This window comes from Bos javanicus, chromosome 29 (assembly GCF_032452875.1).
Source record: "Bos javanicus breed banteng chromosome 29, ARS-OSU_banteng_1.0, whole genome shotgun sequence".
In the NCBI taxonomy this organism is placed as follows: Eukaryota; Metazoa; Chordata; class Mammalia; order Artiodactyla; family Bovidae; genus Bos; species Bos javanicus.
Window position 1 is genome coordinate 41,885,690 of NC_083896.1, and position 22,544 is coordinate 41,908,233.

Here is a 22,544-nt window from a genome sequence, read left to right on the forward strand (position 1 = left end):
GTATCCACAGGAACAAGTTAAGTCCTTTGTATGTTACATATACATGACAAGGGGCTCCCCTGATAGCTCAGTTGGTAAAGAGTCCACCTGCAATGCAGGAGACCCCAGTTCGATTCCTGGGTCAGGAAGCTCCATTGGAGAAGGGATAGGCTACCCATTGCAGTATGCTTGGGCTTCCTTTGTGGCTCAGCTGGTAAAGAATCTGCCTGCAATGTGGGAGACCTGGGTTCAATCCCTGGGTTATGAAGATCCCCTGGAGAAGGGAATGGATACCCATTCCAGTATTCTGGCTTGGAGAATTCCATTGACTGTATAGTCCAGGGGTCATGAAGAGTCGGACATGACTGAGTGATTTTCACTTTCACTTTTCATACACAAGTGTTTGAGGAACTACAAATTGAGTAGAACTCTTAACATAATGTCAACTGTTTTTGGCAGCATTAGAGCATATTGGCTTTTTTAAACTATACCACGTTGTCTTGTATATGAATGCCTATTGCAGTGTACCCCCAACCACAATGAGAATTGTTATTACTTTTGAGTCTGTTCTTTTAAAATGAAATATTATTTTTCAGATTTGTTGTGTCTTAAATTGCTATTAACTTTTCCTATATGGATTAGCCATCACACTTGAAACACAGTTTTTTCCCATTGAATCATATATTTTGTTATTTAAAAATTTTTATATTGGAGTATTGTTGATACAGCCTTCCCTTTTGGCTCAGACGGTAAAGCGTCTGCCTACAATGTGGGAGACATGGGTTCGATCCCTGGGTTGGAAAGTTCCCTTGGAGAAGGAAATGGCAACCCACTCCAGTATTCTTGCTTGGAAAATCCCTTGGATGAGGAGCCCAGTAGGCTACAGTCCATGGGGTCGCAAAGAGTCAGACACGACTGAGCGACTTCACTTCACTTCATAGTTGATTTATAGTGTTGTATTATTTTCTGCTTCACAGCAGAGCGAATTAGTTATACATACAGATATATCCAATCTTTTTAAGATTCTTTACCCTTCTAGATCATTACAGATTATTGAGTAGAGTTCCCTGTGGTATAGAGTAAGTCCTTATTAGTTACCTGTTTTATATTTTGTAGTATGTATATGGGGCTTCCCTGGTAGTTCAGCTGGTAAAGAATTCTCCTGCAATGCAAGAGACCCCGGTTCAATTCCTGGATTGGGAAGATCCCTTGGAGAAGGGATAGACCACCCACTCCAGCATTCCTACATGCAGAATCTCCATGGACAGAGGAGCCTGGGTGGCTACAGTCCATGGGGTCATCTAGCTGGACACAACTGAGCAACTAAGTACAGCACAACACAGTGTGTATACGAACCTATTTACAAAACAGAAATTGAGTCGCAGACGTAGAAACCAGTCTTATGGTTACTGGGGTAAAAAGGGGAGGGGTAAATTGAGAGATTGGGAGTATAGTTTTTAACTTGTAGTGATTTTATTAAATGCATACACATTTGAAGTTGCTTATACTTCAATTTTGATGTCTTAAAATACTAAAATTATATATGCTAATTGTTGAAAATATGAAAAGAGAAAATCCAAAGAGAAAGTAATAGTCATTTAAATCCCGCCATTAAAAAAGTCACTATTATCATTTCAATGATTGTATTTTCAAAGATTGCTTCCCAGGTGGCACTAGTGGTAAAGAACCAACCTGCGAATACAGGAGATGTAAGAGATGTGGGTTCGATCCCTGGGTCAGGAAGGTCCCTGGAGAAGGAAATGGCAACCTGCTCCAGTACTCTCGCCTGGAAAAGTCCATGGACAGAGGAGCCTGGTGGGCTACAGTCCATGGGATCGTAAAGAGTCAGGCACGACTGAGCTCACACACACAAGATATTCAAGGATTACATAAGCTTTCTTTTGAAGGAGATTTATGATGTCAAATGTATTATGTTAAGCATATACATATTGGGTATCTGTTTCCGGATTTCTTTCAATGGCCATTTACATATGATATAGTGCTCTGATTTTTGTAAATTTTTTTAAAGTTCACCATATGCTGTTCCATGTATCAACCAGTCAGATCCTAATTCCATGGTGTTTCTTTGTTTCTGAATCTGAATCATCCTGTCTATTAATAGTTTATTGATAAATTCAAAACTTTTAAACTACTTCCCACCAAATCGAACTGTTCATGAAATTACATGTTCCAACAAAGTATATGATAAAGTGCAAATTAATATAATGATTGTAAGTGAGATACATTTTCCAGTATATTTTCTTGCTAGTTTGTGAATAAAAAGGAAAATTCATATTTGTTCTTTGTATTTTTCTTTTCTTCACCAATAACTCCTTAAAACTTTGTCACTTTTATGTAGAAATCTTTTTCATTTACTTTCCTTGAAAATTTTTTCCTGGGAAAACAAGAAACAACCAGTCAACCAACCAATAAGTAAATGAAAAACAACCTTTAAAAAAGAAAATGTGAAAATAGGTTTGTGTGCCCTCCATACATAAGTACAAATTGATCCTCTCCATCATCTTTTTTAATTCAATAAAATTTATGGGATTGACACTCATGCTGGAATAGGCTCTGCTGACTGTGGAGATCCTAGAAAGTTGCTACTATCATTTGGTCTCTTTAGAGGTCTGGCCAGTGATGGAAGAAAGGCTGAAAGAGGTGAACTGAAAATCCTAAGGGAGTTCCCCGTTTGTTACGGGTTGAATCATGTCTCTCCTAAAATTCATGTGTTCAAGTTATAACTCTTAATACCTCAAATGTAAGATTGCCATATTCGGAAACAGGGAAGTTGCAGATAAAATGAATTAAGATGAGGTCATATTGGGCTAGGATGGGCCCCTAATCCAATTAGACTGGTGTCTTTACACAAAGGGAACATCAGGACACAGAAGTGTGCAGGGAGATGCCATGTGAAAATTGGAGTTATGCTGCCACAAGCAAAGAAACTATTGAAATGTAAGAGAGACCTGGAACAGACCCTTCCCTAGAGCCTAGAGTGGGGACATGGCCCTGCCAACAACTACAGCTCAGACTTCCAGCCTATATAATTGTGAGACAATAAATTTCTGTTATTTAAGGAGCTCAGTTTGAGTCACTTCATTATGGAAGCTGTAGGTCAGTAATGGTCTTCCTAGGTGGGGCAGTGGTAAAGAATCTACCTGCCAATGCAGAAGACACAAGAATTTGGAGTTCATTCCCTGGGTCAGAAAGATCTCCTGGAGTAGGAAATGGCAACCTATCACAGTATTCCTATGTGAAAAATTCCATTGACAGAGGAGTCTGGTGGGCTACAGTCCATGGGGTTGCAAAGAGTTGGACATGACTGAGTGACCGAACATTTTTCTTATTTACAAATATTTTTTACCAGTTTCTTATTTTCCTTATCCTCAATATTTCCATTATTTATGGCAGCAAAATTGCCTAGTCTTATAGGCACCAATATAATATTTATCTCTCTAGTATCTTTTTAAAGAGAAACTTTAATTTTTATGGACCTGAAGACCATGAAATATGATCGGAAATGTATGTCTCTCATGAGGGCAGGTAAAATGTGCCCTAAGATATTAGTAGAGCTAATATCTTCTCTTCAGCACTAAAACTACCAAAGAGAATAGGGCAGAAGGGATCTCTGCAGTCTAGATTGAAACTCACAGTGAATAGAAATGACCTCACCACTCATGAAGGCAATGGCCCGAGATGGGAGTATCCTGGCAAGGTTCAGCCTCCCCAGTGATCTGAGGGACCCACGTGGTGTGTTGCCTTTCTCACCCACAGATCCAAAGCACACAGTCCCTCCCAGGGGATGGTTAGAAGGTTTACTCACTTATTTTCCACATCCTGGATGGTGTCAGGCAGAGGCAGATTTCTAGTTTCAGGTAGGAGAAGGAGAACAGGAACAGCAATGATGGGACACACTCCATAGATGATCCAGGGCAGAGTGGGTAGATACACCACTAGGGTCATCAGCAGGGGAGCCAGTGCTGCCCCACACCTGTTAGCCAACAAATCTAATCCTGCAGCTTTTGCTCTGAAGGGTAAATGACAATATATAATAATCCAGTTAAATTCTGGACTTTAATTCATGATCTATTATTTTGACTTTATTTTGAACCAGAAAACCCCACAAGTATTAAATCATGAGCTTGATGAAAACGTCTTGCTTTTGTCATTTGCTCTGTGATTTGCTAGATGTCTTTGTCAAGGTCAATATGAATTACTCTTTAAACAGAGTGTTACATATTGTGACTAGTCTGACAAATCTTCTAAAAAGTTAAGAGAGGATGCATTGAAGTACTGCTTAGCATGGTACATGGCACAAAGTCAGCATTTGCAGTAATTTTGGTTATAATTATTTTTAAAGCACTATTACAAATACTGATAATTGCTTTATAGTAACAGATCTTATTATGTTTATTCTCTTGAATAAGCACCAGTTAGCTGGGAAAGTTCTCTTCTGGGCCCTGGCAGAGTATTCATAAACTCATACCTGACAATCGTGGGGAGGAGTTCACTTTGGTGAACAGAAAAACAGGTGTGAGAGGCAGCAGCACAGCCGATTCCCACACTTGCCAAAATCACACGCAGGGTCTGCATATCTGGAGACGAGAAGATCAGTGAGATTAAAAAATCTGGGCTGAAGGAATCAACATCCACAAAATTTAGACAGTAAAAAAACTCTATAGGCTGTTTGTATTTCTTAAATATATTGTAGATTTACCTCTGGGCTTTCTATCCTGTTCCAGTGATTTATATTTCTGTTTTGTGCCTGTACTATACTGTGTTGTTTACCATAGCTTTGTAGTGTAGTCTTAATTCAGGGATCCTGATTCCTTGAGCTCCACTTTTCTTACTCCAGATTGCTTTGGCTATTGGGAGTTCTTTGTGGTTCCATACAGATTTTTTTGTTCTAGTTCTTTGAAAATGCCATTGGCAATTTAATGGGAATTGTATTGAATCTGTAGATTGCTTTGGGTAGGATAGAAAGTACAGACATAAACTCAAGAACTATGGTTACCTAAACTTTGACAAAGGAGGAAGGAAAATATAATGGAGAAAAGACAACCTCTTCAATATTTGGTGCTGGGAAACCTGGACAGCTACACAAAAAAGAATGGAATGTAAACATTTCTTAACCCTATTAAAAAAATAAACTCAAAATGGATAAAAGTCCTAACTGTAAGGCCAGACACTATAAAACTCTTAGAGGAAAACACAGGCAGAACACTCTTTGACATAAATGGCAGCAAGATCCCCTAGCTGCACCTTATAGAGTAATGAAAATAAAAATGAAAACAAATAAATGGGACCTAATTAAACTTAAAAGTTTTGCACAGCAAAGGAAACCACAGACAAGATGAAAAGACAACTTTCAGAATCTGAGAAAATAATTGCAAATGAAGCAACTGACAAGGGATTAATCTCCAAAATATACAAACAGCTCATGCAGCTCAATATAAAAGAAACCCAAACAACACAATAAAAAACGAGTGGAAGACCTAAATAGATATTTCTCCAAAGAAGACATAAACATAGAGATGGCCAACAAACACATGAAAAGACGCTCAACATTGCTCATTATTAGAGAAATGCAAATCAAAACTACGATGGAATATCACCTCACACCAGTCATAATGGCCATCAACAAAAAAATCTACAAGCAATAAATGCTGGAGGATGTGTGGAGAAAAGGAAATCCTCTTGCACTGTTGATGGGAATGTAAATTGATACAACCACTATAGAGAACTGTATGGAGGTTCTGTAAAGAACTAAAAATAGAACTACCAAGTGCATGCACGCGCAGTTCCTTCAGTTGTGTCCGACTCTTTGCAACCCTATGGACTGTAGTCCACTGGGCTCCTCTGTCCCTGGGATTTTCCTGGCAAGAATACTGGAGTGGGTTGCCATGTCCTCCTCTGGGGGATCTTCCTGACCCAGGAATTAAACCAGAGTCTCCTGCATTGCAGGTGGGTTCTTTACCAGCTGAACTACCAGGGTAGCCCCATCATATCTGGTACTGAGCCAAAACAGAGGGAGTGACCATACTCTGTTTTCACCTGGGATATAATTGCAAGATCTCACCCCTCCATCCTTGTTATTAAAAGTGTGAATGGCGACTGAATAAGTCCTGTCCTAGAGGAACTGTCAGGACTAATGGTACCAGTTTATAGACAACTTTCACTATGTAAGATGATAAATAGATGTCTGAACTGCCACTTGCTGATCTCTGGTTCTTTTTCTAAAATCTTATTAGAATTTCTCATAAACTCTTTGGTTTGGGTAGGGCTTAGCCTTTAATTGGGCTTCCCTGGTGCCTCACTTGGTGAAGAATCCACCTACAATGCAGGAGAGCCTTGTTCTATCCCTGGGTCGGGAAAATCCCCTGGAGAAGGAAATGGTAACCCACTCCAGTATTCTTGCTGGAAAGTTCCATGGACAGAGGACAGGGGAGCCTTATGGACCACAACATGGGGTTGCAAGAGTCAGACATGATTTAACAACTAAACGACCACCTGCTCCATAGACAGAGTGTGGGCTGTCTCTGAAGGCAAGAGTTTCAGTCTCAGGGTTTGGGGTCATGGTCTCTGATAGGGCACTGCACTGGGAGAAATACGTTCCATAGACAGAATGCTGTCTGATCTACCTTAAAAGGCCCTGAGGTGTGGGGGTGGTTCGTTTTTTTTTTTTTTTTTCTTTCTCTTTAATTGAGACCATTCTTCACTGCTGGCTCCAGACAGTATGACCCAACACAATCCATGGTGGTTTGAAAGACACTTCCTTTCCCCAAATTCCAATCTTCTCTCACCTTGAGGCACAAACATGTTGATCAAAATGGAAAGTCCCACCAGGAACATGAAAAACATCTGGGTTGGTCGACGGCCCACATTGTTCAGTGGGTAAAGTGCAAGACATCGGACTGAGATAGTGAGAGCTCCAAAGATTACCTGGAACAGGAAAATATTGCTTCCAAAGTGCTGTAGATTGACGATAATGCCAAAAAAGGGTATTGTGCCTGCAAATCTGTAGTGAACAAAAGAAGACCCAAGCCATAGATTAGAGCCCATTGCTGTCATTGATGATTATGTTGACCCAGGCAGCCAATGGTCAAGGTTAAAGAATAAAGGCCCAGTCTGATTTCTGTAATACTTCCTTTTAAGGTGATAAAGATACAATAAAAGATTATGTGTCTGTATATGAAAGTGACACTCCCTCTTGTCATTTTTTTTCTGAGTCCCTAAGCATAGAGTTGACAATGACAGGAATACATAATCTGGCCCAGTCCACCAAAGTGAATGGTTTAGAGAAATTGAATACAGAATGATTAAAACTTATAAATTGGAGAAGGATTTCTTTTTGTGTGTTGTCTGCATAAATGTACGTATGTGTGTATGGATTCTGTGAGTCCTCCCTCTCATCCCCCAACACCAGTACTGGGAAGAATTCCCTTTTTCTCAACTATGATTGCAGTTGCAAAGAGACTACCAGCATCTCCTTGACCTGGGAGCAGTGTCCTGGGGTCTAACAGAATTCTGGGGAATTTAAACTTTGTATCTGATTTCTTCGCACCAAGGGAAAATGGAAGAATTCAGAAAACAAATGTGCACCAACTGTACCATCAGAAATGTAGTGAAATATTGCCACAGGGGATCTACATCTTACACAGAAAGCATCTAGACATGAGCCCACTTTAAAGATCTACTACAACCAGAGAGAGCTACACTTAGAACTTACAACAAGAAATACCACAGATCACAGCAATTTTAAGCAAGGTCTTTCTTGATCATTATCTATACTTTTTTCTTCCATTCTGATTGTGTAGGATTCCAGAACATAAATCTGTGTTTCCTAGTGAGTAAAGAAATGTTGAAACAGCACAATGCATTTAAATGCAGACATCTACTAAGATATGTCTGGAAAGAAGTAAATTGTTCAGCTTAGTAGTTACTTCTTAAGATTGGCAGTGGGTATGTATTTTCCAGTGGCTGATGTGTGTGTAAGTCTTCAAAAATTAAAGTTTCTCCTCCTGACTCTATCAAAGTTAGTAGTTACATCTCGTCAAGAAATAATGAACAAGATTTGCTACAGAAGCAAATCTTGTTCTAGCACACAAACTGTATCCAAAAAGGAAACAAATAAAGTCCACCAAGTTTGAAGTACATACAGACATTGCAGTGTATTCATGTAATAGAAACTAGAACGCTGGGGAGAACAGTTTACCAGGTTTACAGGTACAAGCAACAGAGTGGGTGAATCTTCATGAATGAGCCTGAAGAAAGGAGACCTGTCACAGAATACTTCTGTCATTTATTATGTGAAGGTTAAGATCAGGCACCACTCATCTGTAGTGATGGAGATCGGAACAGTGCACAGTTCAGGGCAGTGAGGAGGAGATGAGAGTGGGGTCGTGGTGGAGGTGGTGGTGGTTATATGGGTTACATGAGCAGAACTCCTGGGAAATTAGGACTGTTCTATCTTGATTTGTATGTTGGGTACATTATTAGACATTGAAATATTCATTGATCTGTATTTATTTGTGATCTCTTCACATTACAGTGTGCCAGATTTGCTTCAATTAAAATTCAAAGAATAAATGAAGAAAATTAAGTGCCAAAATCTGTACTGTGAGGGAAGTTCTCAACCTCAATCTCCAATGAAGAGACTGACAGTGTGAGATGACTGAACTGTCATTGTAAAATCAGTTCCACATGAGTCTTACTTGGCCTATTTCCTTCATCTTTTAAATGCAAATATGTATATTGCTATATGTGAAATAGGTCACCAGTCCAGGTTCAATGCATGAGACAGTGCGCTCAGGGCCGGTGCACTGCGTGACCCTGAGGGATGGGTTGGGGAGGGATGTGGGAGGGGGGTTCAGGATGGGGGACACATGTACACCCATGGCTGATTCATGTCAATGTATGGCAAAAACCACTACAATATTGTAAAGTAATTAGCCTCCAATTAAAATAAATAAATTAATTTAAAAAATGCAAGTATGCCCTTTCTCTCATGATACTGTTATAACATTTGAAATAAACAGATTCATGTTTCTTCTCACATGCGCTATGTGTAGCCTACCTCACAAAGGACAGGAGATAGATCCTTTTTCGCAGGTTGGGTGTGCGGAACAAGTCAAACATAGTTGTTTTAGTCTGTGCTGTCTCCAGCTCCTCCTGCATGGTCGCTCTCAAACCCTTCAACAACAACAAACATGTAGCATTTGCTAACATAGTGCCAGGAATTGTGATGTGCGCTGGCACACAAGAGGACAAGACATATGTGTTCTCTTTCTTTCTAGTATATCGTATTGTATACACAATCACATGTGAACATGAAATGAAGGAAGTTGTAGGGAGTTAAGGGAGACTTCAGGAAATTAAATGCTAAAGTGCTATTTTGAAGAAGAGGCCATAGATGGAGGTAGGGTGACTCAAGAGTAGAAAAGTTTTAGATTCAGAGGAAGTGAGCTAAAGGATACTCCTATATGTATCCCTGAATCCCCATCAGTGTTCACCTAATCTGTCACAACATTGTTAATCAGCAATAGTCCAAGACAAAATAAAGTTTAAAAAAGAAAGAAGTAGCTGCACAGTGCTCAAAGCTTCTTTTATATTAGATTCCCATGAAAGATTAGGGAATTTTCATTCTCAACTAGCTGTCCTTGTTAGAAAAGCAGCTTGTCTATCTCAAGAAGGAGAAGGCAGGTCAGTTTATGATTTCCCTTCAACCAAGTAACCATATTCCCTTCCCTTTCCCACTCACCTCCAAGTTCAGGATTTCTTCAGCATTCTTCATTCCATTTCTGTGTGCAACTATTTTAAGTTCCTTTAAGCCCTTATCTGGTTTACTGGTGATAATCAGCCATCGAGAAGATTCCACCAGCCACCTGATGAAAAATGAGCACACAAGTGCAGTCAGTTGTGCTCAGCCGCTCAGTCCTGTCTGACTCCTTGAGACCCCAAAGACTGTAGCCTGCCAGGCTCCTCTGTTTATGGGATTTTCCTGAAAAGAAAACTGGAGTGGATTGCCATTTCCTTCTCTAGGGGATCTTCCTATCCCAGGGATCGAACCCACATCTCTTGCGTTGTCTTCTGCATTGGCAGGCAGAATCTTTACCACTAGCACCACCTGGGAGGCCATTGATTATTTGTCACGTGTCAATTGATGCGAGCTGTGTTTTGCTATCCATCTAAAATATAACACTTCACTTGTTGGATGAGTTAGTTAGTGTTAGCTGCTCCGTCGTGTACCACTCTTTGTGACCCCACTGACTGTAGCTCGCCAGGATCCACGGAATTCTCCAGGCAAGAATACTGGAGTGGGTTGCTATTCCCTTCTCCAGGTGATCTTCCTGATCCAGGGACTGAACCCAGTCTGCATTGTAGGTAGATTCTTTACTGTCTGAGCCACCAGGGAATATGAGAAAATCCAGATCTATTATACAAATACTAGGAGACTATGAGACTAACCACTCCATGACAGTGCACTTGAAAGTTGTACTACTAGTAAGGAGCACAGACTTTGGAGTCAAATTGCCTCTCTGCTTACTCACTAGGAGAATTTACAAGAAGCTTGACAAACTTAATCTTGAGAGTCCCTCACATGATAATTTCCTTTCACCGTGGCATGGGACAAACAACTTTTTGCACATGATATATATTTACAGTATCTATTTCTTTAAAAAAGAAGCCCCCATAATGTCAGCTTAAAGCCTAACAATGACTACAATTGCTCCTGCTACTACTAGTTATGTTGATAACTAATTATCCAGTTACTAATACCAATTAACAACAAATTGCTTCTTTACATCTGCCTCAGTTTTCTCACTAATAACATGGGTACAGTAGTGCTGGCTTCCTTGTAGTGTTGTTACAAATATAGAATGACTTAACAGATGAGTCTGACATGGATTATACTGTCCTCTCTCTCTGAACTCATCTCGTTCTATAAAACCTGCAGCCATCTCCTTGTCTTCTCCTAAATCTGATTTTTCCTAGATTGGTTTTAGTGTGGGAATGAAGTTATCCATTAATAATTATTTATTAAAGTTATTTAAGGGAAGAAGGAGTGCTGAATTCATAATGTAAATCATCTAATTTGCATGCAAATTTAACTAGTGGAAAATCTTGTTGCTAGTTTGTGAAACAGCTCTTTGAATAAATTTTCTGCATCTTTTTCATCCAATTCCATCTGCAACAGAGCAAATCACTGAAAGCTTTTCTGTGACCTGATTCATTCCAAAGCCAAATAGAATTAAAAGTATATCTTTTTTTATATAAAAAATTGAGTCTGTATTTTATATTAAGGAAAATAATATTGGAATAGCTCTATGACCTTTATATTGGGAAAGACTTAGGAACCAGATGGCAGAAAATACCCAGAACTCACAGGCAGAAAGATTATTGTTACTCCATGTTATGTTTCTCAAAACTCAAATTGCCCAGAATGAACAGGTGAGAGACATGGATTTCAGGTCCAAACAATAAGAATGTGCCGGGGAATAAGAAAATCAATATATCCAAATTCAATGTGCATTTTATCCCAGATTTCCTTAAGAGAGAGAGAGAACACTTCATACCTTGAGGAGAGAAAGAAGACAAAGAAAGGTACAGACAACACCAGCTGCAGGGTGCGCCATTCTCGAAAGACAAAAGCCAGTCCTCCCAGCATCATCTGTCCAATACTAAGGGCACAGTATATCAATGTTAATACCATGCCTTTCGACTGGGATCTTGTCCACTCTATAACTGAAAGATATTAAAACAGTGTTATCATGTCAAATAAGTGTGAAATTTCAAGCTCAAATTCAAGGCTAAGAAGATGGATTAGATCAGAATTGTTGACTTACTTAGAAAACAGTTGTTTGTTATTATGACTGCAATGGAACAGCCCGACAAGAAGCGTAGTAAGCAGTAAATGAAGATGTTGGGAGCGAAGGATGTACAGGTCCCAGAGATGGCAAGTTGGACTAAACACCACTTGAGAATCAGCTTTCGCCCAAACCTACAAAACAGTCAGCTTAGGTGATGTGAGTAATGATAATTTATGGTAACAAATTAAGAAAGCAAAAACATACTCTATAACTTTAACAAGAGAATCATGTACCTGAAAGCTTGAGTAAACAAGAGCTAAATCAACAATGCAAATCTCCAAAAAGCAACAATCTTTGACTATATGCTAATAATACAAAAACTTCATCATATAACCACCAGATGCCTCTGACACCATATAAAAGAAACTGTGCATCTGTGTCTTTATTTCTTCTTTGCAAATAGGTTCATCTCTACCATTTTTCTAGATTCCATATATGTGTTAATTTATGATATTTGTTTTTCTCTTTTTGACTTTCTTCCCTGGTGTTCCAGTGGTTAGGACTCCATGCTTTCACTGCTGAAAGGCATGAGTTCCTGCAAGCCATGTGGCATGGCCAAAAATAAAAATAACCTCACAGAAGAAACCATGGTGTTGGAAATTGTAACACTTTTGTAAGCAGTCATGTATTAGCCTGTGTTTAACCTGGTGTATAGTCTCTTAAGTGTCTGAAACATAAGAGAGCTAAAAGTGTACTTGGGTCTCAAGGACCACACAGGCAAGGCTAAACGGATGCAAAAGATCAGTGGAATAATGCATGAAAGTTGTTGAAGGGTTAGGTAACAGTCACTCTTTGTTGAATCTGATTTTATTGGCCTAAAGCAATATACTTTTCTAGAACAGAATGTAAGAGCACCATAATTCAGCCAGAGGCTGATATATAAATATCTCAGATGAAAGAATTACCTAAGATGGAGAATGAAGGAAAAAGAAGGTGAAAAACAAATAAGGAAAAGTGAATTCTCTGTTTTATTGGGCATCAAGAAAAGAGGGCCTTAAAATACATGCATCCCAATGTTCATTGCAACTCTATTTACAATAGCCAGAGCATGAAAGCAATCGAATTGTTCATTAATGAATGAATGGATAAAGAAGATGGGGTACATATCTACAATGGAATATAATTCAGCCATAAAACAGAATGAAATACTGAATAAAATGTCAGAGGAGGAAAGATGTCATATGGCATTCCTTATATGCAGAATCTAAAAAGAAATGATAGAAATGAACTTATTTACAAATCAGAAACAGACTCACAGACTTAAAGAACAAACTTATAGTTGTCAGGAAGGAAGGGATAGTTTGGGCATACCAAATGAGGATCTCAAAACATTGAAAAGCCTTTTGACATAATACAATACCCTTTCATGATAAAAAATACTCAATTCGGTGGTATAGAAGGAATATAACTCAACACAATAAATGTGATATAGACAAACCTTCAGAGAACATCATACTCAGCAGAGACAGTTTGAAAGATTTTCCTTTAAGTTCAGGGAAGAAAAAGTGCCCACTCACACCAGTTCTATCAATACAATTCTGGAAGTGCTAGTTAGGGATATCAGGCAAGATAAAGAAGAAAAATGAAACCATACTGGAAAGGAAGAATTTTATTTTCCTTGATACAGATAATATGAACTTATATATATTAATAGAAAATCCTAAAGATTCAACCAAACAACTTGCTAGAACCAATCTACAAATTCAGTAAACTGCAAGATACAAAAATCAACATATGAAGTTAAATGCATTTATATACACCAAGAATGCAATGTCTGAGAAATTTAAAAGGTAGCAATTCCATTTACTAGCATCAAAATTATAAAATAAGTATCAGTTTCATGAAGGAGATGAAATACATAGACACTACAGCAAGACTTTGATGAAAGAACTTGGAGAAGACACAAATAAATGGAAAGATAACCCATGTACATGGATTGGAAGAATTAGTATTGTTTAAATGGCTATATTATCCAAAGCCATCTATAGATTCAATGCGATCTCTATCAAAATTCCAATGGTAATCTTCCCCACTATCAGCATCAAGGGTATATGAGAAATCTCTGTACTTTCTGTTCAATTTTGCTATGAACATAAAACTACTCTAAGAAATAAAGTTTACTAAATAAAAAGTCTTGGGGTTTGAGTTTGGACTCTGCAGCTTACTAATTTAAATGTCCAGGGCTAATTAACTTATTAGACATTGTAAACTGCTGATACAAGTGGTATTTACTTCCCATGCTTGCCAAAAGATTGCAATGAAAAAAATTCCAATGGCATTTTTCACAGAAATAGCAAAAGCTATTCTAAAATTTATGTGAAATCATACATGTTCCCAAATAGCCAAAGCAATTATGACAAAGAAGATACAAGCTTAGAAGCATTACACTTTTGATTTCAAAGTATACCATAAAGCTACAGTAATAAAAAGATTATGGTACTGGCATAAAGATGGACACATATAATAATGCTCTTATCATGATTCCAGAAATTAATTCTTCAGATATCACATTTGATAAAGGAGCCAGTAATATTCTTTTCAATAATGATGCTGAGAAACTGGGTAATCACATGCAGAAGGATGAACTTTGATCCCTATTCATACCATTCAAAAATTCATTTAAGATGGATTAATGACTTAAACTCCAGTACTTTGGCCACCTCATGAGAAGAGTTGACTCATTGGAAAAGATTCTGATGCTGGGAGGGATTGGGGGCAGGAGGAGAAGGGGATGACAGAGGATGAGATGGCTGGATGGCATCACTGACTCGATGGACGTGAGTCTGAGTGAACTCTGAGAGTTGGTGATGGACAGGAAGGCCTGGAGTGCTGCAATTCATGGGGTCACAAAGAGTCGGACACAACTGAGCGACTGAACTGAACTGAACTGAATGACTTAAACATTACCCGGAAACAGTAAACTCCTGGGAGAAAGCATGAGGAAAAAGCTCTTTGACTCCGGGATTGACAGCAGTGTTTTGGATACAATGTCCATCCAAATGGTGTGAGGCTCTATCTCATTGTTGTTTTGGTTTTTCTAGCAAAGTAATGCTCAAAATTCTCCAAGCTAGGTTTCAACAGTACATGAACCGTGAACTTCCAGATGTTCAAGCTGGATTTAGCAGAGGAAGAAGAACAGAGATCAAATTGCCAACATCCATTGGATCATAGAAAAAGCAAGAGAGTTCCAGAAAAACATTTATTTCTGCTTTATTGATTATGTCAAACCCTTTGACATGTGTGGATCACTAGAAACTGTGGAAAATTCTTAAAGAGATGGGCATACCAGACCACCTTACCTGCCTCTTGAGAAATCTGTATGCAGGTCAAGAAGCAACAGTTAGAACCAAACATGGAACAACGGACTGATTCCAAATTGGGAAAAGAGTACGTCAAGGCTGTATATTGTCACCCTGGTTATTTAACTTATATGCAGAGTACATCATGCGAAATGCCAGGCTGGAAGAAGCACAAGCTGGAATCAAGATTGCCAGGAGAAATATCAATAACCTCAGATACGCAGGTGACACCAGCCTTACGGTAGAAAGCAAAGATGAACTAAAGAGCTTCTTGATTAAAGTGAAAGTGGAGAGTGAAAAAGCTGGCTTAAAACTCAACATTTAAAAAACTAAGACCATGGCATCCAGTCCCATTGCTTCATGGCAAGTAGATGGGGAAAAAATAAAAACAGTGACAGACTTTATTTTTGGGGGCTCCAAAATCACTGCAGATGGTGACTGTAGCCATGAAATTAAAAGACACTTGCCCCTTGGAAGAAAAGCTATGACCAACCTAGACAGCATATTAAAAAGCAGAGACATTACTTTGCCAACAAATTCCCATTTAGTGAAAGCTATGGTTCTTCCAGTAGTCGTGTATGGACGTGAGAGTTGGACTATAAAGAAAGCTGAGTGCTGAAGAATTGATGCTTTTAAACTGTGGTGTTGGAGGAGACTCTTGAGAGTCCCTTGGACTGCAAGGAGATCAAACCAGTCGATCCTAAAGGCAATCAGTCTTGAATATTCATTGGAAGGCCACCTGCTGTGAAGAACTGATTCATTGTAAAAGACTGATGCTGGGAAAGATTGAAGGCAGGAGAAGGGGACGACAGAGGATGAGATGGTTGGATGACATCACTGACTCGATGGACATCAGTTTGAGCAAGCTTCGGGAGTTGGTGATGGACAGGGAAGCCTGGTGTGCTGCAGTCCACCAGGTCACAAAAAGTTGGACACGACTGAGTGACTGAACTGAACTGATGATCAGTGATGTTAAGTATCTCTTCATATACCTGTTGACTATTTCTTTGTCTTTTTTTGAAGAACTATCTACTGAGCTCCTTTGCCCAATTTTAGCAACAGATTATTTATGTTTTTTTCAAATGGTTGTAGTAATTCCCTGTACATTTTGGGTATAACTCTTTATCTGATACATGGCTTTCAAATATTTTTCTCTCATTCTACATATTTCCTTTTTATTTTGTCAATCATTTCTTTTGCTATGCAGCAGACTTGTTTTGACATAGTCTCCCTTTCCTATTTGTGCTTTTGATGCCAGTGCTCATAAACTTTTTACCTATGTCAGTTTAAAATCCTTAGCTTAGCTACAATGTTATCTCTTCACCTAATTTTCCACTCTCAGCTCCTATCATAACTCACACAGACACACAAACCTAGACACCTATGACTCTATGTCCATCTAAACTCTCAATCAGCATTTTATTATGAATAGTCATAAAAGGCTCAGTCAGTAGGCTGGTCCAAATGAGCACTCTGATGCAGAAATCTTTGACTAATTACACTGAGGTGATACAGTCAGAGTCCTCAATTTTCAGCTATAAGATTAAATAATATTAGGTTTACGAATGAGAAGGGATACTTATTCTAAGCCTCCCATTTCCCCTTTAGGACACTTAAACGTGTAGCTGTCATGTTTGTCCTATTGCTTTAAGAATGTACTTTAAGAATGACCACTGTCAGGTACAGGATAACCCAAACTTCTCACACCACATATTGTGACACATGAGGTCTATGGATTAGTTAATTGCCTTGTATGGTGGCAAATATTACCTGTAAGTAGGCTTTTTCTTTCTTTTTTTTTTTTAACATAATCACACAACCAGATTATAGACACAATAATTTCTACTCCAACTTCAGTACCATCCCAGAAACACAGAAGTTTCATAGAGCACTAATTACTGTAGGGTAACCATGATATGGGCTTCCTAGGTGGCTCCATGGTAAAGAATCTGCCTGCCAATGCAGGAATGCAGGAGACATGGTTGATCACTGGGTTGGGAAGATCTCCTGGAGGAGCAAATGGCAACCAAGTCCAGTATTCTTGCCTGGAAAATCCTGTGGATAGAGGAGCCTGGAGGGATACAGTCCATAGGGCTGTAATAAGTCGGACACCCTGAGTGACTGAACACCCCCTCCCCCTCCCCCCCCCCCCCTACACACACATACAAGACCATGACATGAGGACCAAGGTAGGAACCTGCAAACATTTAGCTCAGTGATCTGTGAGGGACACAGAGACTTCATGGCAAAGGGCTACAACTCTGTTTCTTCAAACAGGCTGAACCACCCATCTTGAAAACACCTTCTCTTTTCTCAATGGTAACTCCTTCTCATCTTTATGAGGTCTCTCTAATTTTATGGTAACTTGCCTCTAAAAATTGTTCCGAAATGCCCCCTGCCCTTAATCTTATGGAAAGGTTATTTCTGTGTTAAAACAGAGAGACCTGTGGCAACAAATCGCATTCATCACAATGAGTCTAATTCTGAATTTCCATCCATAGCTCCCTGGAAACCAAGGCAACTCACAACAGCATAAATTATATCCTTGAACTAAAGAAACATTTCCTTATGAAACAAGTAATCATAAACTGTGAACACACCACAGAGGAGGGGCAGCAGTGATGTGGAGATACTCACCTGTCTGAGAGATGGCCATAGATGAGGCCCCCCACCAGTGTTCCAACCATGACTAGGGATTGAATCAACGGTTTCTGTGACTGTTGATCACATACGAGGTCCCACTGGAAGAGAAAGAAATCAGCACAGAGGAGCTTCACAGTATGTTACATCCTTAAATATTTGCTCAATCTAGTAGTCCTTTAATGAACTACTCTCTGGTTTCCTTTATAACCTTTACTTCTCCATGTCATTCTAGTCACAGTTTCAGTTCAGTTCATTTCAGTCGATCAGTCATGTCCGACTCTTTGCGACCCCATGAATCCCAGCACGCCAGGCCTCCCTGTCCATCACCAACTCCCAGAGTTCACCCAAACTCATGTCCATCGAGTTAGTGATGCCATCCAGCTGTCTCATCCTCTGTCATCCCCTTCTCCTCCTGCCCCCAATCCCTCCCAGCATCAGAGTCTTTTCCAATGAGTCAACTCTTCCCATGAGGTGGCCAAAGAATTGGAGTTTCAGCTTTAGCATCAGTCCTTCCAATGAACACCCAGGACTGATCTCCTTTAGAATGGACTGGTTGGATCTGCTTGAAGTCCAAGGGACTCTCAAGAGTCTTCTCCAACACCACAGTTCAAAAGCATCAATTCTTCGGTGCTCAGCTTTTTTCACAGTCCAACTCTCACATCCATACATGACCACTGGAAAAACCATTGCCTTGACTAGACGGACCTTTGGTGGCAAAGTAATGTCTCTGCTTTTGAATAGGCTATCTAGGTTGGTCATAACTTTTCTTTCAAGGAGTAAGCATCTTTAAATTTCATGGCTGCAGTCACCATCTGCAGTGATTTGGGAGCCCCAAAAATAAAGTCTGAAACTGTTTCCACTGTTTCCTCATCTATTTCCCATGAAGTGGTGGGACCGGATGCCATGATCTTTGTTTTCTGAATGTTGAGCCTTAAGCCAACTTTTTCACTCTCCTCTTTCACTTTCATCAAGAGGCTTTTTAGTTCCTCTTCACTTTCTGCCATAAGGGTGGTGTCATCTGCTATCTGAGGTTATTGATATTTCTCCCGGCAATCTTGATTCCAGCTTGTGCTTCTTCTAGTCCAGCATTTCTCATGATGTACTCTGCATATAAGTTAAAAAAGCAGGGTGATAATATACAGCCCTGATGTACTCCTTTTCCTATTTGGAACCAGTCTGTTGTTCCATGTCCAGTTCTAACTATGTCAGGTGGTCTGGTATTCCCATCTCTTTCAGAATTTTCCACAGTTTATTGTGATCCAGATAGACAAAGGCTTTGGCATAGTCAGTAAAACAGAAATAGATGTTTTTCTGGAACTCTCTTGCTTTTTCCATGATCTAGCGGATGTTGCCAATTTGATCTCTGGTTCCTCTGCCTTTTCTAAAACCAGCTTGAACATCTGGAAGTTCACGGTTCACGTATTGCTGAAGCCTGGCTTGGAGAATTTTGAGCATTACTTTACTAGCGTGTGAGATGAGTTTAATTGTGCAGTAGTTTGAGCATTCTTTGGTATTGCCTTTCTTTAGGATTAGGCATGACTTTTTCAGATCCTCAGCTAAATCCTGTAGGTTATGTCAGGGCCAATCTTCATATTCACTTAGCACTGCATATATCAATGTTTCTGTCTTTTGTTTTGTTGTTCAGTTGCTAAGTCAAGTGTGACTCTTTGTGATCCCATGGACTGCAGAACACCAGGATCCTCTGTCTTACGCTATCTCCGGGAGTTTGCTCAAATTCTTGTCCATTGAGTCAGTGATGCTATCTAACTATTTCATCCTCTGCCACTGCCTTCTGCTTTTGAGTTCAATCTTTCCCAGCATCAAGGTCTTTCCTAATGAATCAGATCTTCCCTCTGGTGGCCAAAGTACTGGAGCTTCAGGTTCAGCATCAGTCCTTCCAATGAGTATTCAGGGTTGATTTCCATTAGGATTGACTGGTTTGATTTCCTTGCAGTCCAAAGAACTCTCCAGAGTCCTATTTAGCACCAAAATTTGAAAGCATCAATTCTTGGGCATGGACTACTTGATGATCCAATGCCCACATCCATACATGACTACTGAAAAAATCATAGCTTTGATTATATAGACCTTTGTCGGCAAGTGATGTATCTGCTCTTTAACATGTTGTCATGATTTGTCATAGCTTTCCTTCCAAGGAGCAAGTGTCTTTTAATTTCATGGCTGCAGTCACTGTCTGCAGTGATTTTGGACACACTAAATACATTTTTAAAAAATTTATGATGCCTGGATTTTACATTTAGGGTGAAATGCACTCTGATTTCATTTTTTGACAAGTAGCCAGGATATGGAAATTAAAAAAATTGATACACGTATTTCCAATTTGCAAGTAAGGCAAGAATATTCTACCAAGGGTAGTTTTCACATATTATGTCTTTTCTAACTGTACACCTTCACACAATTTAAAGCTTTGTGATACTAAAATTCACTTCTAGTTTGTTTTGTCACTACACTTAATATTGAAAAATAAAGTGCCTTTTTCAATTCTGGTTTCCTCAGAGTATATGACAAGCAGTGGGATTGCTGAGTCTTATGGTAGTTTTATTCTTAGTTTTTTTTTTTTTTTAATGTTTTCCATAATGGTTGTATCAGTTTGCATTCCCACCAACAATATAAAAGGGTTCCCTTTTCTTCACACCCTGGCCAGCATTTATTGTTTGCAGACTTTTTGATGATGGCTATTCTGACTGGATTGGGAAGATCCCCTGGAGAAGGGAAAGGCTACCCACTCCAGTATTCTGGCCTAGAGATTTCCATGGACTGTTTAGTCCATGGGGTTGCAAAGGGTCAGACACAACTGAATGCCTTTCACTTTCATATTCTGACTGGTAAGAGAATACCTTGTTGGGATTTTGATTTGCATTTCTCTAATAATGAGCAATGTGGAGTATCTTTTCATGTATTAGCCATCTCTATGTCTTTGGAAAATATCTGTTTAGGTCTTCTGCCCACTTAAAAAATTATTATCTTTTATTGGAGGATAATTGCTTTATAGAATTTTGCTGTTTTCTGTCAAACCTCAACATGAATCAGCCATAGGTATACATATATACCCTTCCCTTTGAAACTCCTTCCCATCTCCCTCCCCATCCCACCCCTCTAGGCTGATACAGAGCCCCTATTTGAATTTCCTGAGTCATACAGCAAATTCCTGCTGGCTATCTATTTTTCATTTGGTAATGTAAGAAGATATTAAGAAGAGGTGGCAAGAATACACAGAAGAACTGTGCAAAAAAGAGCATCATGATCAAGATAATCATGATGGTGTGATCACTCACCTAGAGCCAGACATCCTGGAATGTGAAGTCAAGTGGGCCTTAGAAAGCATCACTACGAACAAAGCTAGTGGAGGTGATGGAATTCCAGTTGAGCTATTCCAAATCCTGAAAGATGATGCTGTGAAAGTGCTGCACTCAATATGGCAGCAAATTTGGAAAACTCAGCAGCGGCCACAGGACTGGAGAAGGTCAGTTTTCATTCCAATCCCAAAGAAAGGCAATGCCAAAGAATGCTCAAACTACTGCACAATTGCACGCATCTCACATGCTAGTAAAATAATGCTCAAAATTCTCCAAGCCAGGCTTCAGCAATACGTGAACCGTGAACTTCCAGATGTTCAAGCTGGCTTTAGAAAAGGCAGAGGAACCAGGGATCAAATTGTCAACATCTGCTGGATCATGGAAAAAGCAAGAGAGTTCCAGAAAAACATCTATTTCTGCTTTATTGACTATGCCAAAGCCTTTGACTGTGTGGATCACAATAAACTGTGGAAAATTCTGAAAGAGATGGGAATACCAGACCACCTGACCTGCCTCTTGAGAAACCTATATGCAGGTTAGGAAGCAACAGTTAGAACTGGACATGGAACAACAGACTGGTTTCAAATAGGAAAAGGAGTACATCAAGGCTGTATATTGTCACCCTGCTTATTTAACTTATATGTAGAGTGCATCATGAGAAATGCTGGACTGGAAGAAACACAAGCTGGAATCAAGATTGCCAGGAGAAATATCAATCACCTCAGATATGCAGATGACACCACCCTTATGGCAGAAAGTGAAGAGGAACTAAAAAGCCTGTTGATGAAAGTGAAAGAGGATAGTGAAAAAGTTGGCTTAAGGCTCAACATTCAGAAACCTAAGATCATGGCATCTGGTCCCATCACTTCATGGAAAATAGATGGGGAAACAGTGGAAACAGTGGATGACTTTATTTTTTTGGGCTCCCAAATCACTGCAGATGGTGATTGCAGCCATGAAATTAAAAGGCGCTTACTCCTTGGAAGGAAAGTTATGACCAACCTAGATAGCATATTCAAAAGCAGAGATATTACTTTGCCAAAAAAGGTCCATCTAGTCAAGGCTATGGTTTTTCCAGTGGTCATGTATGGATGTGAGAGTTGGACTGTGAAGAAAGCTGAGCACCGAAGAATTGATACTTTTCAACTGTGATGTTGGAGAAGACTCTTGAGAGTCCCTTGGACTGCAAGGAGATCCAACCAGTCCATTCTAAAGGAGATCAGTCCTGGGTGTTCATTGGAAGGACTGATGCTGAAGGTGAAAGTCCAGTACTTTGGCCACCTGATTCGAAGAGTTGACTCATTGGAAAAGACTCTGATGCTGGGAGGGATTGAGGGCAGGAGGAGAAGGGGACGACAGAGGATGAGATGGCTGGATGTCATCACCGACTCGATGGACATGAGGTTGAAGGAACTCCGAGAGTTGGCGATCGA

The 22,544-nt window shown here is 39.5% G+C and overlaps 1 protein-coding gene across 2 annotated transcripts in view; it reads right to left on the reverse strand.

Annotated features, from left to right (window-relative positions):
* Window positions 1-1,034: 1,034 nt before the first annotated feature.
* LOC133241351 (solute carrier family 22 member 10-like) overlaps window positions 1,035-22,544 on the reverse strand; it is a 36,364-nt gene continuing 14,854 nt past the window's right edge. Inside the window, exons 2-10 of one of the 2 annotated variants that reach the window (XM_061406722.1) lie at window positions 17,789-17,892; window positions 11,829-11,983; window positions 11,559-11,727; window positions 9,743-9,866; window positions 9,059-9,174; window positions 6,786-7,000; window positions 4,469-4,577; window positions 3,806-4,009; window positions 1,035-2,374 (exon numbers count right to left, since the gene is read on the reverse strand). In XM_061406722.1, the coding sequence (XP_061262706.1) occupies window positions 2,314-2,374; window positions 3,806-4,009; window positions 4,469-4,577; window positions 6,786-7,000; window positions 9,059-9,174; window positions 9,743-9,866; window positions 11,559-11,727; window positions 11,829-11,983; window positions 17,789-17,892 (1,257 nt within the window). In that variant the 3' untranslated portion in view covers window positions 1,035-2,313. The remainder of the gene's footprint in view (window positions 2,375-3,805; window positions 4,010-4,468; window positions 4,578-6,785; window positions 7,001-9,058; window positions 9,175-9,742; window positions 9,867-11,558; window positions 11,728-11,828; window positions 11,984-17,788; window positions 17,893-22,544) is intronic. The other variant, XM_061406721.1, reaches the window with a different exon arrangement.